The 17806-nt window shown below is 42.8% G+C and overlaps 2 protein-coding genes across 4 annotated transcripts in view; one reads left to right on the forward strand and one right to left on the reverse strand.

Moving 5' to 3' along the window:
* PRPF40A (pre-mRNA processing factor 40A) overlaps positions 1–10748 on the reverse strand; it is a 27524-nt gene extending 16776 nt beyond the window's left edge. For all 3 annotated transcript variants that reach the window (XM_075511300.1, XM_075511299.1, XM_075511298.1), the window contains exons 1-5: positions 10083–10748; positions 8501–8638; positions 5377–5457; positions 2294–2324; positions 2039–2061 (exon numbers count right to left, since the gene is read on the reverse strand). In XM_075511300.1, the coding sequence (XP_075367415.1) occupies positions 2039–2061; positions 2294–2324; positions 5377–5457; positions 8501–8638; positions 10083–10445 (636 nt within the window). In that variant the 5' untranslated portion in view covers positions 10446–10748. The remainder of the gene's footprint in view (positions 1–2038; positions 2062–2293; positions 2325–5376; positions 5458–8500; positions 8639–10082) is intronic.
* On the forward strand, positions 10528–13708 carry LOC142414254 (uncharacterized). The gene is made up of 3 exons (XM_075511238.1): positions 10528–11039; positions 11655–11706; positions 12006–13708. The coding sequence occupies exons 1-3, from the start codon at positions 10528–10530 to the stop codon at positions 12054–12056; spliced, it is 615 nt and encodes a 204-aa protein (XP_075367353.1). The 3' UTR covers positions 12057–13708.
* Positions 13709–17806: the final 4098 nt, after the last annotated feature.

Below are 17806 nucleotides of genomic sequence, written 5' to 3' on the forward strand. Positions count from 1 at the left end.
ACTACTTCTTTGTGACAAGAGCTATTAAGAGTCTCTCACCCCCCCGCCCATTCAGCAAGCCAATTACTATCAGAAAAGAAAGCAAAAGTGAATGTGATCGGACCCTAACACTGTCAAGTGAAAGTCCCAGAAGCACATCATGTTTTCAAAACTAAGAAAAATCTGCTTCAAGAAGGTTCTGACTTCAAGAGTTTAGGGTGAACTCAGCAGTACCTTCCTATTGCTTTTCATCAACAGTTTACATAAATTCTCTGAAATTAGGACTGGTGGAATACGGCTTCAGCCATCTACTCTGTTCCAGTTAGTGGTAAGGCTGAGGAGAAACAACTTCCTTATAGGTCCAGTTGCCTTGTTCAGTTACACAGAATGCAAATCTCAAAGAAATAAAAGGACAACTGATATTCACTGATATTTAATAATTAAACTAGGTACGAGGTCCCCAAATTTTGAAGCAACAACCAAAAACTTACAATGGGGTATCTTTGAGGCCACATGACTATTTTTACAGATTCTGCCTCTTAGTTATCTAGCCAAACTATTTTCTTCATCGTCCTAAAAACTAAAGGTAAATGTCTGGGATATCTCCTAGAGAAGCAATGTAATATTTATAAAATTTTAAATAGAAATCTGATAGTGACCGAAAGTTTTTAATGGTCATTCAAGGTGCCATGAAAGACAAATTTAAAGTTTGAGATTACTTCCAGATGACCTGCCTACCTCAATACAAAGTTACATTAATTCACAATTCAAAAGTTTCAATATTGAGATATGCAGCACCAGTTACGTTCCATCAGCAATTTCCCATCTGATGGAAAGGTGGAAGAGTACTGAAAATCACCTAATAAAGTAAATTTGGCCTGCAAGCCACCTTCCTCTTTACAAGGTCAGCCTACATTAAATCACCTTCCATGCAACCTACCCAATATTTATTCCTGTTTAAGTTACTGAATTATGCTATGTTCCCACAAAGACGGAAGGAGACACTAACAAAAGCAAATTTCAAATAATGGCAAGACATTGGGGGTGGGAGGTGGGGGGAAGAGATTTAAGCTAAATTACCAATGAGCAGCAAAATTGATGAAGTGGTAATAACCACTTTTCTATGGTTAGTACTTTATATTCTTCAACAACCACAGTGATGTTTTCACAATTATTATGGGTAACTATATAGGCTATTCTCTTTTTATTGTTATAGTGTTTGGTAACAAAACTCTCAGTAAGCTGACAATGCTAAGAAGGGTTCCAATAAATCACACGGGACTGAACGACACTAGAACCTTGACCTGGCTTTTCCTGCTAAGCACAGCTGCATTAAGGAAGAGCAAGGCAGACTTAATCATCGCCTGCTGAGTTCTGCTATACACATTAGAACTGCCAAAGCAAAATATTCATTAATATGTAACAGGCAAAAAGTTACCCAAATGTAAGTAAAATAAAAATCTGCTTATAAACTGGTCACTGATATGGAAGGGAAAAAAAAAAAGGAAAAAAAGCAGAAAGAGGAACAACCTTCAGTCTTCTTCAGCGCAAATAAAACCCCAACTCTACCCTGAGTAATGATCTAGCCCAACACTTGCAAAGATTTAAATCTGAAAACAAGTCAGCTTTACAGTAACATAGGTATCTAGGCTACAATTGACTTGCTCTTCAGGAAGGGCAAAAAGACCTAAAACCACCACAAGAAACATCTCATATTGCTGTCCTGCATACTAGAAGAACTAGAAACAGACTTCAATGCTCAGAAATTAGCAGAAATACAGCAGAAAGCACTCCTACTTTAGTTCAAGCTCCATTTCTTTAAACAACAACAAACTACATTCACACAAAAACATCATGAAAAGCATATGTACTTGACAAATAAAAAGAAACACATTTGGAGCTGTTAATTTTAACATTGATTACAGACTGGCAGTCACATAAGCAAAGAAGCTCCATATAAGGAAAATACAATACAAGGTTTTCTTTTAAACTCATAAAGCCATGCATGCACAACACCACACTGTCATTACAATCTTCTAGAATTCTGGTTTTCATTTACCTGAGTTCCAGGAGGTGTTACGCCTAAAAAATAAAATTTAAAAAAAAATTATAAAGGGTTTGGTTGCTTTATTTTTCTCTATAAAGACTCAAATTGATCAGGGTTTGAAAGAAAAAAACCCTATCAAGCTTTTATAGGAATCATTTTCTGTGAAATGCTAAATCACATTTTACAGAAAGGTTGTGGGGTTTTTTTAAATACGTCACCCAATTTTGTTGAAATGTTTTGCAACGGTAAGAAATTGTTTATACTTACCTACTTGCGCATCCATACTGTTCACCCCTGGCTGTAGAAACAATCAAGAGACATTTAAGTACTGAGTGCAAATGTAATTAAATCATCAATAAATACAGTACATATCCAAACAAGTGCTTTCAGCAACAAAATGCTCTACTGCCTTAAATATGGATTCCTAGCTTCCCATTGCCCGCTTAATTATTACTGCTCCTTAAATAAGCGATGCGGAACATCAAGCTACTTTTCAGAAAGGCAATATATACAATAAACAACACCAGGGGGTCCCTTGCCATCATGCCAGTACCCATCTTTATCTCCCAAATGAGTAGGTTGGGAGGAAAAAAAAAGAGATCCTGAATTTCTGCTGGAGTAGCTTAGTAGGCTTCTGTTATAATTATGTGGCATAAGCTTTTGAATGTATTAGTGTTGAATCTGTTGCATTGATAAAACTGCTTGCAAATAACCACAGCTCTTACAGATACCCTTTTCGAAATTCTTTCAAACTAAGGAAAAAGATTAACAGAATTCAAACAGTTTTCCCGATTTCTTTCTTTTTCTGTAGGCAAAAATATAGCCTGCAGGTTTATCTTTTGCTAGGGTTTATCTTTCAGGTCTCCTCTACAAACTTGATTAACAAACAACTCCAAGTAAAATGGCAAAAGTTGTTAAAAAGAGAAAAGAAATCATACTGGATCAACTATGTTTCATATTATCCGATAGGACTAAAGAGGTGAATCGTCAATGAACTTTAGGCCTTTAAAGTGCATTCTGTATATTAACTATTTCAGCTACTCTGTGTGCGTGCACGTGTCTATAAGCGTCAGTACTGTCACTTAAGCAAGGCCATAGTTAAATTTGTGTCTCCAGTGAGTAACCCTTCTGACATATTTCTTTTCTTGTGCCTATGTTTACTTTTCCAAATTCCATTCTACGTTGCCATGTATCCTAAGAGCACTAATCTGACTGAAATAATAATTTTTAGGAATTACACTAGTTCTGATCAGCTTTCTGGAAGTAAACACTTCTGTAGATCACAAAACAGATAGTGAACCTGCACAGGAGTGGTTTGAAAGACCACTTGGATGAAACAGTCAAGTCCAAAGAGCCCTGATATCAGTACAAATCATCCAGTTGGCCTCAATGAGCTTTAGATTACATTTTACACTTGGAGGAAGTATTTTCCATCAGACAGCCAAAACTATAGCAAGTCAATAATCTCATGAAGTTTGCCAAGCAAATCATCAGGACTGCAGAGAAGGTCACAATTTTTTACTCACCTATAAATTATTTTAAATTAGGAAGCAGTAAAATAATTCTTTTATTTCTGAAACACTTTCCAGGCTGTGGTACACATGTGATAGCAGGGAGATACAAGAATGCTGCCATGACAGACAAATGCCTTCTCACACACATGCACAAAGGTGTGAGCTCCTGCTGTCACTGCCAAGAGGGTTACGGGAAAAATTAAAAGCTGGAGCCCTCTACTATGCTACTTTGCCTTCTAAATGCCATATATCCACAGACTTAATTCAATCAAAATTTATTCCTAATCCAGTATTAGAAAACCAAGTGATCTGCCTTCTTGCCAGAATATGTAAAAACATACAGTAAAATTCAAAATTAGATTGATTTTAGTGCCGATCCCTCCCTCCCTTTTAAGTCTCTTTTGGCCATAGCATTTTTAAAGATTTTTCTCTGAAGGTCTGAAATTCTTTCAAAATTTTCCATGAGCATCATTTGTCAGAAATTCATAATAACTTCTGTATGGAAAATGGAAGAAAATCACTAACATCCTTCCCACTTGGTAGCTTCTAAAATATTTAGTGCATTAGGAAGTAGCTACATGAGCACAAGAACTAATGAAGCACAGTTCCCAAGAACTTGCCTAAGGAGTTACTGACTTTTATTTAAATTACACTAAGGCTGTAACCTCCACTCACATCTCATTAAACAGAGAACAGCAGTGAGAAACAAACTTGTAACTAACAGGCAGATTCTCTAGTGTCTGAAAAAGCCCAAGCACTAAACTTCAGGTTTTCTCCACTGTTAAGATAACTAACATCCCTTCTCCAGTATGAATCCTCAGTCATCTAGCACGTGTCAAGGTGACATTACATCCTTTTCCTAACAGTCCTTTCTCTACTTATTTTGCAGAAACTTTGTATCTTTGTGATTTTTGTCTCGTTACTCCAGAGGGCAGATGGACTGCTTAACACAATACATCTGGTTACACATAGCATATTTAGTAGATGAATTAAAGATCTCTTTCAGTAAACCCTTAATGAAAAAAACCAAGTGGAGTATTAACCAACTTATTTTTAAAAATAATCAACAAAAGTAGTAGCAAAGGTTTTGTGCTTAGCACTGTAGAAAAATTCAGAGTTCTACAAGGATGAAACCTGACTTGGGCATGTAGTATCTGCATGGTAAGGCAATAAAAAATAATTTATTTCTAAATTTAAGTGGAAAGAACTGTTTTTTAAGTGGATCTCCTACAGTTACTTTAAATCTCTGAAAAGATTATGTGAACAGGAAAGAAATTTAGCCTTTTCCACTTCAGAGAGAGACTTCATCTCTAATGTCTGTTAACTCTTCCCTCTCCATTCCCACCCAAATAACATCTTCATACCTTTATGAATTTCAGCAAGCTTTACTCAAGATCTCAAATGTGCTGAATTTCAGAAACTTTAACGAAAAACCAGAAGTATACTAGTCAATTAGCCCTCCCTCCAAACAGCCAGAGTTCACGCTGGTTTCCTGCCAAGCTACAAGCAAGTGAGGGACAAGGGAGGAGGCCAGGGGTGTGGGAAGCATTATGGGAAGCAGAATCCAGACAGAAAAACGAAGGGAAAAGCAGACGCAGATCCAGAGAAGAGTTTAAAGACTGATGAAAATTCACAGAACACCAAGTATCACTAGCTCTACCTTGCGCAGAAATCTTATTTTTTACAATAATTGAAGAGCTAGATAAAACGTCATTGTAATTAGCAATACCTTTCTCATAATCCAATTCAAGAAAACAAAGGCATACCTACACTGAAGTAATGACAGCAACTGACACAAAGACCTTTTAAAAACCAGAAAACTTAAGTTAAACTCACCGGAACTGTAGGCTGCATAGCAGCTTGAGACATGTGAGACATCATCATTCCAGGCATCACTGACTGCATCATTCCAGGCATCTATAATTAAATAGTATTTCAGATATATTTTATGATATTTTAAACACAAAATACAAGGATTTTTTTATTTTTATTTAAAAGCAATTATCTGGTACTAGTTTTTAATCCAAAAAAAACCTTTTAAGCACTTGGCAACAACAAGTAAGATAGGTTTGTAGAATTCTGATTCCCTTCGTTACACTCCTATAAAATCAACATTAGGAGTAACATGTCTACAGTATTCCAAAGTCTGATATGAAATATTAATAAAGACGACCATTTAAACTACAAAAGAACAGCAGCAAATGATAAGATGTGTGATCTGTTAATAAGCTATTACTGAAATCCTAAGTTAAAGCAGGAAAAATAAAGGTTGGGAAAGATTTCTGCAAAATTCCAAGGCCACATGGAACAAGCTAAACAAAGGAAAGATAAACTCAGAGTCTAAGATTAGTTCTGCTCACATTTTTTGACAGCTTTCAACCTGTCTCCCTTTCCTCTTACCTCACAAATAGGAAGAAACACTTTACAGGGACACAAGAATGAATTTCTGCAAACAACTTCAAGATGAAGAGAGCTATTAAATTGAAACATCAAAGCTCTAAACCAATTCTGAACTCTTTTTTTAAAGGTCTGGGAAAAAAACCCTTAATATAGACATACAATATAAAACCAGGTAACAGTGTGAACTTGGTAATGGGGACACACCACACTACAGAAATGAAAAGTTTGAGTCTGGACTTGTATCTGAGTTTGTCGGGTAGTCCGATGAGACCAAAAAAACCCACAGAACTGCTACTCAGATAAGCTAGCTTTTGCTCAAATATTTATGCTTATAGTCTCAAAGGGATAGTTATGCAGAAGTTAAGCATCACTGAAGTGATGCACTGAAAAGATGTCAAAAACGCTACTGAAAAAAGTGTTTAATACCTCGCATGTTTCCCATTATTTTTGCTGATCCTGGTGTTTAAGTACTAACAAGCAGTAAAAAAAGCGGCAAACTGAACAAAGTACGCAATTTAGGTCATTACGAACATGAACTTTTGGCCACTCATCCCAAACAGGTCTCGAGAAGTCAACCCCCTTCAACCTTTCAGTTTTGCCCCTTTACCTTTATTGTCCTTGGCAGGCTGGCCAAGTGACCCCATCCCCCTGTATCTTCAGGGAGCATCAGGTTACCACTCTCATCTTGCATCTCGTGCGGAGAGAGGGATATGTGGTAGGGCTACTGCTCCACCCTCAATCCACAAGGTTTTCTTGGGAGGGTGAGGGAGGAAGGAAAGACTGGAAGGCGGCCCCTCCTATTCCTCGCCATCCTGTAGAAGCAGGAGAAGAAAGCACTCTTGCCCCACCGCTACTTGCAACTAAGGGGGCTGTGAGCGTGTGAAACTTCTTAAAAGCCCTGGCTCAGGTCCTGAAGAAACCCTGCGCACTGCTCAGTTTCTGCATAACACTAACCCAAAGTCAGTAAAGGGAAAAAAAAAATTGGGATGGAGAGCAAATTCTTTTCCAAAAGACCCTCCTCTGAATGACACTGACAGGAGGCCGTTGCTATTCTCTACGCAAAGTACCTGTCCTACAGGGGTTCACCTCAGAAAGGAGAAAACAAGCTACACAACATCCCATCCTGCAAAGCCTCACAAATAAACCTCTGATATCTGCTGGGAAAGAGCTTATTTTCCAAAGAAACAAGGCATGAGCTGATACTTCCAGCACAACAGTTCTGGTGTGAGAATATCACCGTCCTGACCCATCCTTAAGGCTGCAGGGTAACTGAGCCTCTAATCTCCTCTCTGCTATGCCATTTATACTTAGTTTTTACTCTACATCTACCAAAAAGTCCCGAGTTCTCTATATATATCCCTACCTCACTAAAATATTAAAGACTGAAATATTCAATATATGAGAGAGAACAGTGGAACAGAAGCTACAAAAGAACTGTTAAGTAGAGGAGTAAAATAGAATTGCTATTTAAGTTTCTAACGAACACACACAAAAGCTCACACTATTAGCTATCATGAGGTCAAACCCTCCTCATCTTTTAAAATGGCATTATTTTTACACCAGAAGCTCTAGTAGTCTGCAAAACCATGCTGAAGAGATTCCTACCAAGCCTTTATATGCCAGCTTGGGGGGTAGGGGGGATGACACACGCCCTATCTAAGATACTGCAAAGGAAGACATCAAGTTGCCAGCGTGACCTTGTAGGCTCTTCTCAAAGGGTTAATCTTTCTTGCCATCCTCTGTCTACTCTGGTCTGCTCTATCCCTCTGGTCTAGTTGATGACACTCAGTTTCTACTTATGCAAGCCACCATCACAAGTCGTATCACTAGAACATTTATTATATCCAGAAAGAGAATTGCTTCTTTTAGAAGTTCAGCATTTAATCAGAAACCACACAGGAAAGGAACTTTGATTATTGAAAATAAAAGCTTTAAATCTGCAAAAAGCACGGACATGATTCTGGCTGCTCTACCCGCCAATGCAGGTTCACAGCTGTGAATCTGAATGGCTAAGTTAATTTTTCAATCACATGACACCAGCAACAACTGTATATACACAGAATTGTTATAAACCACTCCCTAGGATTCAAGAAGGAATTCTACAAAAATTCAAAACGTAATTAATCCTTCCCTTGCATCTGCCTATAATTTTCATCTGTGTAGATGTTAAGAGTTAGCCAAGAATTAAAGAAACATGAAGCTCTCTACCATTACTACCTCTGAAAAGAACCACTACTTTATGTTTCTAGTATGTACTAGTAAGAACCTTACTTCTTCAAACTCTAAAGAAAACTACCACAAAGCTTCAATAAAAAACAAATTATGCATTCATACCTATGACTATTTACAGTTAAAGTCACATATGAAGTGCATCAATTACCTGTTACAAGTAAGAAGAGTTTCTGCATGGATAGGAACTGTGGCGTCAAATACCCTGAATTATTAACCTTACCATGTGCAAGCTACTGTATGAGACTTACCTACCTCAGGGATTACCTGACATCATCATCGGAAGAAAGAAAGAAAGAAAAAAAAAAAAAATCTTGTAAAGCTGCCTTACCTGCCCCATCGGTGGTCCTCCCATGGGGGGCATCATCTGAGGCATCATACCATGCGGAACCGGCGGCATATTTGGTGGTCTCTGACCCATAGGGTGCATTCCCATGGGAGGATAATGCGGCATGCCTGGGTGTCCCATCTGAAAGACAGCAACAAATCAGCATGAAGCCAACAACCCAAAACCCCACAAAAGCTTTAATGACAAAGAGATGCTCAATGCTGAGCTGAAAACGATTTGGGCAATTTTAGATGGATACTGCAAAAACAGTAAGCAAGATCATTCACTCTCCCAGGTCTTCTAGAGCCAGAGTTAATCATAATTAACAAATCCATTTAAAATTTCAAAACCAACATCCAAATGGAAAAAAAACCCTCCATAATCTTTCATCTACAGTTTGTCACAGAAAACATACTGAATTTACAAATGCAACTATTTCTGCATACTCTTCCATACAACTACGATTAACGCAAGTAACCCTGTGGCACAAAAGTCAGAGAAACAAAATATCTTCTACTCCTGATGTCCAAGTCTGAAATAGCTTCTACACTGACTACCATCTCTGTATTTTCCTAAAAACCTGAATCCTGTGGCTGTTCTAATACCTGGTATAGTCACACTGCTAGTACCAAAATGGACATGGGCATTTTTTCCTATTTTTTTGTGATTACCAAAACATATTAAGAGCTTTTTATTCTCTAAGAGCACCCTACATCTGCACCTAAAAGCACCTAACAGCTCTATGAGTACCTTCGGATAAACACTGGAAAGCATTTCTCTTTGAAGAACGTATAGCTTGAATGTATAACATAGTCCTGTGTGTGCATAAGTGCTCCGTTTGTAAATACGAAAGCTATTCTTAAAAGCAAAACCTCATTTTAGAAGGGTCCTGAGCAGAAAATAAAAATAAGTACCGCTTCTTTTTGACGTTCTATTTTTCTGTGATTTGTTGGTACCAGAAGACAGGAATACTGAAGCTGGGAGCGGCTGTTCATACACTCTCTGAAGCTGGGAGCGGGTGGTTCATACACAGAAATCACAACTAGAAAGGTCTGAAACGTCCCAGTGTGACACCTGACCGCCTGCCACATCCTCGAGCCTCACAAGCTGCCCAGTGACAGCCTGCCCGCTTACTGAGTCTCAGATGCTGTCCAAAGAACTCCAGGCAGAAGAACAACCTTTCCTCCAAACCTCCTCGGACCCTCCTCCGAGAGCAACCGCGTTTTCTTTCCGCTTTCTGAGGGACCTGCCAAGCAGGTGCCGTTTGTCACCTGCCGGTCGCTGTGGCAGGGGGCTCATACGGCGGGAACGGCACTGGCTCAGCCTCCACTCCCCTCAGCCGCGCACCCATTCGCGGGGCTCGATAGCAACGCGCCGCCCCGGAGGCGGAAGCCCGCCAGGACCGAGCGCCCTCGCAGCTCTCCCCCGTTCACACGACAAAGCCGGCTCCGCCACACAGGGCCGCGGCCAGAGCCAGACGCCCCCGGCCGAGTGCCGCGACCCCCGGCGGGGCCGGGCGGGCGCGGAGGCGCGGCGCAGCCCACCCGGCGTCCCCCCCCCCCCGCCGCCGGCGCCCCCCACTCACCATGAGGGAGCCGCGGTCGACGCCGCCGGGCCGCATCGAGGGGCTCAGCAGGCTGCCCCCGCTGCACCTGCCAAGAAGCCGCCCTCTGAGTGGCTGCCGCGACGAGGGGCCAAAGGGCATGAGCGGCTCGGGCTCCCCGCGGGGCGGGAGCAGCGGGGCCAGCAGGCTGACTGGCTTCCCGGCCGGCCAATCCGGGCGGCCCGCCAGTCGGGTGCTCTTCGGCGATTGGTCCGCGGCGGAGGCGACGGGGCGGACAGCGTCCCCCGGCGTCAGCTGCATGAGGGGAGGGGGCTTCGGCAAGGAGAACGGGAGCGGCTGCGGGGAGGCGGTCGCCGCCGCCGCCGCCGAGTCCCCACCTGACATCCTGGCCCAGCCGCGAGGAGCTCTTCTCCGCCTCTCCTAGCGTCGGCGCCCGGAGCCGCTGGCGGCGGCAAGGACCAGGCGGATGGAGAGAGGCCCCGCGCCGGGGGGCGGCGGAGCCGCGGAAGAAAAGGCGGCTCGCCGGGCCGGACCGGGAGCGCGGCGGGCCTGCGGCGAGCAGAGGCGCCTACCCGGCGAGAGCGGGCCGCTGCCGGCGGGGGACGGGGCGCAGGCCCGCCGGGCTGCGGAGCTGGCGCGGGGGGAAGCGGCTGCGGCGGGGGCCGAGCAGAGGGGACGCTGGGAAAGGGCTCACGTGGGCCGGGGGCGGGGCGCTAGGAGCCGGGCGGCGCCAGGAGCGTCTGAAGGAGGGGGGGAGGCGCCCAGCGCCGCCTTCGCCGCCCGTTCGAGCAGACCGGGAGGTGGCGGCCGCGGTCCCCTCCGCCTTGCGGCAGGTGGTACGCGCCGGCCCGGAGGCTCGGCCTCATTGTCCGACCCCCCCTCCCGGGCCCGTCCGGGTTGGTACGTGCCGAGCGGGGCCGCCGGAGGCGCGCGGCGGGGCGGCAGTGCGCCTGCTCCCCCCGCCCTGGGCGCGCGGTGGTAGGTGCCTCCTGAGGAGGAAGCGGCCCGCGCTCGGCGGCCGCCACGGCGGGGGCGGCTCCTCAGGGCGGGAGGAGGCTCCCGGCCCGGCCCGGCCCGCTCCGCTCTCCCCGGCCCGCTCTCCCCGCCGCCGAACCGTGGCTGGGGATGGGCGGCCCGGGGCTGAGGCAGGCCCGGGGCGTCGCCCCGGGCCCCAGGCCCGCTGGGCCAGCTGTGGGCCCATGGAGGAGCAGCGCTCCTGAAGTGCTCTCGGCCCGCGCTCAGCCCGCTCGGGACCGGCGTGGCCAGAGAGGCGGGAGGCACTGCCCTGAGGGTGGCTTTTGAGGTCGGCACAGTACGTGGGGTCTTTGTCGCCCTACAAAAGCCCTGCGTTGGCAGCTCTGTGAGGACGCTTTCCTTCCCCGAGAGCTTTCTCCGGTTCAGGGAAGGAAAGCGTCCTGCCTTAAATTAGATGGCCCGTTTGTTTAGGGCTACTCGAGGTGCTGATGTTGAGGTAGACAGCCGTTGAAAATCTTGCCGGAGGCAGTTTAAGTTAGGGCTTCTTCAAGCACTGAAGTCTTTGACCTTTTCCAAGGAGACTTGTGGAAAAACCTGAGAGGTTTTATCCTTTTTTAGGAATCCCGTTCTGCCGCTTCAAATGAGAATTGGAGAGGCTCAGTTGGGCAAGGTGCAGCGTTGCAAATGTGTTGATGCTTTCAGGGGTTCTGCGTAGCATTTTTATAAAATCCGTATTTTATGAATAAGAAGTTTTAGAAAATACTGTTATAGGTAATATGACAGACATTGATAGGGATTGAAAGTAATCTTAATTAAAAACCCCTACTTCTTGCTTTTTATTTAGATAGTATAAACTGGGTTTGACAGAGCTTGAATTGAACCTACAGACTACCTTAAACATCTGTTTCGCACTGTTTCTTCTCTTCGCACTGTTTCTTCTCTCTCCTTCTACCTTCCGCCCCACGTCAGATCAGAATGTGCCTTACTGCTTCAGCCCTGGTCCCTCTGCCCCCTTCATAGTCTGTGGTCAGATTCAGTGCTGGAAGTGGTGAGAGAGGAGGGGAAAGCCAGAAAAGGAGACCTAAAAATTGACCCAATGTTAAAACTCACTGTAACTTCAACTGAAATTAAGTGTAACGTGTAATTTTTGGTTTTCAATAAAATGGTAAAAACCATGTCAAACTGTGGGGGTTTTTTTGCATATGGTGTGTAGCTAGCTTTTTATAAGAGCGTATACACCTACTGAAAAGTGTTGGGTGTGGAGGAAGGAGTTACTTTATTGTATCAAGATAAAAACTGTACGCTCTTTGTGAACCCTGTCTATTTATTTTACGTATATATACACATGTAGTGTCAACTCAATGTTTTATGTCTCGGTATCTGTAACTTATAAGTAAAGGTGAGCACAATATACATATTTTTGTAGGTTTTTAAAATCAGTTGCGAATGTGGCCCTTTAGATGTAGTAGTGTGTTGAGGTTGTTTTGTTGTGGGGTGGGGGTTTTTTTGATACTCCAAATGAGCGTGCTAGCTTCTAAATGGGGAAGCATTTTGTACAGGTGTCCTACTCCTGTCGCTTAACAGGTCTGTTTAATAGTAGTCTTAAGTTCCATGTGATGATTAATAGGATTTGCGTAAGATGTGATCCGACAAAGATCCAAAGTTATGATCTCTGTGACCCTACAACAGGATCGTCCTACTGTAGTGATATGCTCGTGGTGCAACTTGGCGTTCGTTGACAGAAGCTGCTTCTAGTTCTGCCGCTGGTTTTCCTCTGTCCCAAACGTACCTGTCAATTCACTTCGTTATCCCTTAATAAGGAGCAGCACTTACATAGCGAAGCTTAATTTGTTTTGTGTGAAATGCACAGATTATTTTAAAACTCTGTAAATATGAAATACTATATCCAGGCTGAAAGATGTCTAATGTCACTGGGCTTGGGTGAGAGTCTCTAATTAAGAGTTCTCATCTGAATAAGGGATTAAAGTCCCAACTGGTTGTCCAATAAGAGCTGAAGAGAGCAGAACAGCGTGTGCGGCTCTGTCAAATTACTGTAGATAAGCATTATCTTGATGCTTTCAGCTGGCTTTTATAGGTGTATTATAAAAAAGTTAATCATATTAAGCAAATTTTCAGATTCGTGTTTTCAAGGAGACAAAAGCGTTAGGCAAATGATATTTGAACCGCATACCTTGCTTCTAACTTCCAGCGTCTTTTTGATTGAGTCTTAGTTAATCCTTTTATGAAGAAACACGCTGAATTCGCGCAGGTTGATGTTAACTTTTACCAGGACCGAAAGTGGAAATTAAAAAGCAGGAGTAATAAGGTAGAAAGATTGAGTTGTTGATTGGTAACAGCGCTCTTGCTTTAATATGTGTTTTTACCATGCTGAAGTTTTGTACAGGTGATAAAACAGGGCAGCTCGTGGACAGGATATTAAAACTTGATTTCTGTCATACCAAACAATCGGTATATCTTCGTTGGTTCACAAGATCGACATCCTTTCCTAACAGCTTGGCGTGTCCTACTGCATGATTTAAGACTTGATTCTTAGGCTTGAATATGTTTTCAAATGCAAAATTATATATTTCAGTCACTGCCACTCTAGCAAACTTAATTGTACATTTGAAGTGATTATTTTGGAAGTGGCATGTCGTTTGCAAACTGACCGATGTATGCTTTTCTAGCCAGGTTCTGTGTAAACAGGGTGTATGTGCAGCTCTGTGTTGCGTGGCTCAAACCCAATGGCAGGCAGCACGCCGCTTGGCGAAAGATGTCATCTGGTATTCATCGTGTGAGGGAATCCTCGCCGTCTGCAAAATCCTGGGTCTTGCTGGAGTTGTCAATCCTGTTTGCCTGCGTTGTCCGTGTGATTTAGAGATGAATAAAAGGCTACTGTCTGTGTCAGAAAAGCATTGGAAATTTAGCTTCATCATTATTTTGAACTAGTATTCTCCTAAAGATGTGGTCAGAGCAGCTGTGAAAATGCAGATATAAAAGTAAGGTGTGTCTGTATGCGTGGCAAAGCGTGTGGGTTCTGCTGTGTGTTCGACTGTCCTGTTCCCCTGATGCAGCAGCTACTGCCATGGTAGAGACCAAAAACCTGGAAACCGTGCCCTGCTTCCAGCAGGGAAAGCTCCACTGTGTTAATGCACTGCTGTCTTCAGTGAAGATGACGTTCGGGTTTAAAGTTCTGGCAAAACAGTTTCAGACATGGTTTCATGATGTTGCGGTTTGGTGGGGTTGGTTTTTTGTTTTGGTTTTTTTTGTTTGTTTGGGTTTTTTTGTTTGTTTTTTTTTTTTTTTAAGGCAGTGCTGTAAGCACTGGAAACGAAGTTTTGCAGAGGCTTGTGTTTGGGAATGAGCTCCAGGGTGAATGCTCTCTTTTCTAGGGAGGATTGAACTCATGCGGTGCCCTCAGTGAAGGCGCGGAGCATCTCTTCTTGAATGGTTTTGTGAAACTTAGAGGAGCTCACTATAAAAAAACCCTACCAATTTGTGCTTAAAACTTACAAGGGGGATGGATGCATGTGAGAGGTGCGAACACCATCCTAGAGACAACGGAGAGAAAAGTTCTGCTAGAAAGGAAGAATTTACCTAATCTCTTGTTTACAAACATCTTGCAAAGTTGAGCACTTTGTTTGGACAGAACCAGCTGTGTTACAGCTGTTTGGTGTTCTCATTATTTAGTCTCTGCGGAGGGTGAGCAGGCAGATTTCTTCTTGTACTGATTACACTGGTGCAATATATTCACCAGACAGCTTGATTAGCAAACCACTGAGAAGGGCTCTCACAAGAAACCAGCCGTGTTGATTTGATGCTCATAGAGTTGTCCATGTGGGCTGCCAGAGTAGCTGGAAGCCTTTAGAATGGTTTTTAGAGCTATTCTTTTTTTTTTTTTTTTTCAGAGGAGTGGAAGGAACTAATGTTGATCTGTGTTATGGTGGCAGTAAGTAACTGCAGCGTGTACGTGCATGTAAGCTAGGGAGTCACTAAATAATTGTTAAAGCTCAGCAGGTAATACATATGGCCATGATAATAAAGGTGTCATCAATTTAGGTGCTGTGATTATTGCAGAAATATTTAAAATATGATGCATGCATTAAACTTAGGCAAAATGCTCTGGTTTTAGAGAAAACAAAGGAATCTAAAATGAATGTACAGGTGAAACTGCATATGTAAGAAATTATTTCGTATGACCTTAATAGTAAAATTACTGCCTGTGAATTTAGCCAGTGGGATAGATACTTGAATAAAGCGGGAGAAAGGCTGGAGGGGTGGTAAAGGCAGAAAAACTCCAAATAATTTATAATTTTGGTTTGTGCCACTTAATTCCAACACCAAATGTAGCTGTGATACGGGCTGTTTGCTAAGGTCCAGCTGTGGAAACAGCCGATGCAGCAGTAGTGTAGGGAAGGACTGAGGACTTTGGGTGCAGCGTAAGCTGAAATTCAGTTAGCAGTGTCATGGTGCTGCAGAACAGGCAAATGCCGTCTTGAAATTCACAGGAGCGTAGTTTAAGAGATCCAGGGAGTAATCTCTGCTGTGCTCGGCTTCAGCATGGCTTTGGTTGATCTGCTTGTGATCTTAAAAGACCTGAACAAATAAAAAGCCGGTACAGAACTTGTACAGAGGCGAGATGCAATGCTGAAGAAGCAGGTAGCACGTGCATTCCTTGTGCAAGGACAGCAGCTTCTCAGGTTGAATTGTAGCGGTGACACATTCAGATTAAAAATTAATTTTAAAAATTACTTTATGATAAACTCAAGTTGGAGAGTGAGGATTTATTTAGAATTGAATAAATTTAGAATTTATTTATTTAGAATTAATTTTATTAATTAATTTTATTAATAAATTTATTTCTTTAGAATTGGGCCTGTTTTCTTGATGCTGTCATGCACAAAGACTTGTTTTCTTACTTGATCTTCACTGAGATAATGTACTGCTAAAAGAAGAGTTAAAATGTAACAACTGGAAATAACATCTGGAGGAACAAAAGAAAAAAGCACACCAACCTGCTGACTTAGTTAGCATTAGTTAATTTGTCGGAGTGATGTTGTGTTTATCTTTCTGTCGCTACTATGTGACTTATAACTGGCGTGTACTTCCTATAATTGCAAGCCTTGTAAGATTTTTTTTTTTTAACTTGTTTTGCACCCCATATTGTATGGTACATTGTCTTCCTGTTTGAGCACAAGCCCAGGTCGCTTAGAGCGAGCCCGTACAGACCTCTTCTCTAGGTGGACCTATTTTAAGTGTCTTACAGTGCTCTGATGATGGGAGCAACTGAGTACCCTTTGCCTTTTACTTCTAATTGTTCTTGGATTGTGGGATCAAGGCAAATTTCTTTGTGAATATCCCCTGTAGTTCTTAGGTTGCGGCTAAGAGACTAAAACTGCGATCGGCTTGTATAGTTTTAATTCAACTCTGTGTGTGTTTGTGCATGCGTACATGTATTGAAGGAATGCGTTATATGTTGTGATTTTACATTGTTCAGTAGATGAAATAAAGGTATTCTGACGAGGCATTTATTTGGTATCTCTGATGTGTGTGTGTTAATGTTTTCTGTTGAACCGGGTATTTCTCTTCAGTGCTAGCAAAGAAAGCCAGTTTTACCCTGTTTGTAGGCATTGCTTCTCAAGTGTTTAAGGGTTGTTACAAACAGGGTGGAGTGCAGCTGAACATTGTAAGAGTGTTAAAATCGAACAGGCAGTGCTTTTACCGTTCCAGCCCCACACCAAGCCAGTTCTGCGGCTTCAGGATGGAGATACTGAGCTGTGAGAAATAGCTCCTCAGTCGCTATTTTACAAAATTCATACATATCTTGAAATTAGAGTTAAAACTATAAACCATAGTCCTTGCACCTCTGGCAGAGTCCAAATTAAGTCTCTAAATACATAAACCTTAAAAGGCCTTTACTTCATCAGATTTTTCTGCCACGGTGGAATTTAATTTTTAAATCTCGTATTTGCTGTCTAGAATGAATGGTGCTACAAAAGCATCCCATTTAATCTGAAACTTCTTCCTATCCAAACAAGATCTGCTCACCTCGTACAAGAAGATAAGGAGTCTCATTCAAAATCTGAAAGCAGATGTTTCGCCTTTTCCCGGCTCTGCCCAGCCTTCCCTGGGTTACTCTCTTTAGCCTTGTGATTTATGATGGATTTAGGCGCTGATTACTATAAGCTGTAGGTGCAGTTCCTCATTTCTTGGGCATGTCTTCCCAGACAAGGAGACCTGAAAGATGTTCTTGCCCTCCTGTGTGAGCACTTCACCCTCATTTTGCATGTTTTTGCCTCCTGGAGCCGTGACCCTCTCCCTGTGGCTGCTGCACCCCTTCGTCCCCTGGCACTTCCCCTCCCCTGCCTGTCAGTGCAGACTTGAACTTGCGTGGTGCGAGAACCCCAGTTTGCCCCAGGAACCCCCAGCCTGGAATGGTGTCAGAACACAAGTTGTCCTAAGGAGCCATGCGACTGAGTTTGCATTTGTGTTCAGGAGAGCTGAATCTGACTGCTTTTGATTTTGTGCAGTGAGCATAGCTTCAACAGGACGTTAAAGTTCCTTTTGTTATCCCAAGGTGCAAGTTTGCTATTTACAGTCTCTTTTTCTCTCTCTCCTTTTTTTTTTTTTTTGTTAAAACATTGCTGCCTAAAATAAGTCTAAATCAAGTGATTTTCTTTTTTTCCCCCTGAAGTTTTTAACTTTTTGCGTTGTTTTTCCTATGTTTTGATAGAGCACGTATCTTTCACCCTTCCTTCCTTCCTGGTCCC

This window comes from Mycteria americana, chromosome 9 (genome assembly GCF_035582795.1).
Source record: "Mycteria americana isolate JAX WOST 10 ecotype Jacksonville Zoo and Gardens chromosome 9, USCA_MyAme_1.0, whole genome shotgun sequence".
In the NCBI taxonomy this organism is placed as follows: domain Eukaryota; kingdom Metazoa; phylum Chordata; class Aves; order Ciconiiformes; family Ciconiidae; genus Mycteria; species Mycteria americana.

Bases quoted from the DNA above. Each gene is read 5' to 3' on its own strand.
- LOC142414254 (XM_075511238.1), top strand. From the start codon at position 10,528: ATGGAGAGAGGCCCCGCGCCGGGGGGCGGCGGAGCCGCGGAAGAAAAG. The intron at 11,040-11,654 runs GTAGGTGCCTCC...ATCCTTTTTTAG, and splicing joins CCCGCCCTGGGCGCGCGGTG to GAATCCCGTTCTGCCGCTTC. The intron at 11,707-12,005 runs GTGCAGCGTTGC...GCCCCACGTCAG, and splicing joins GAGAGGCTCAGTTGGGCAAG to ATCAGAATGTGCCTTACTGC.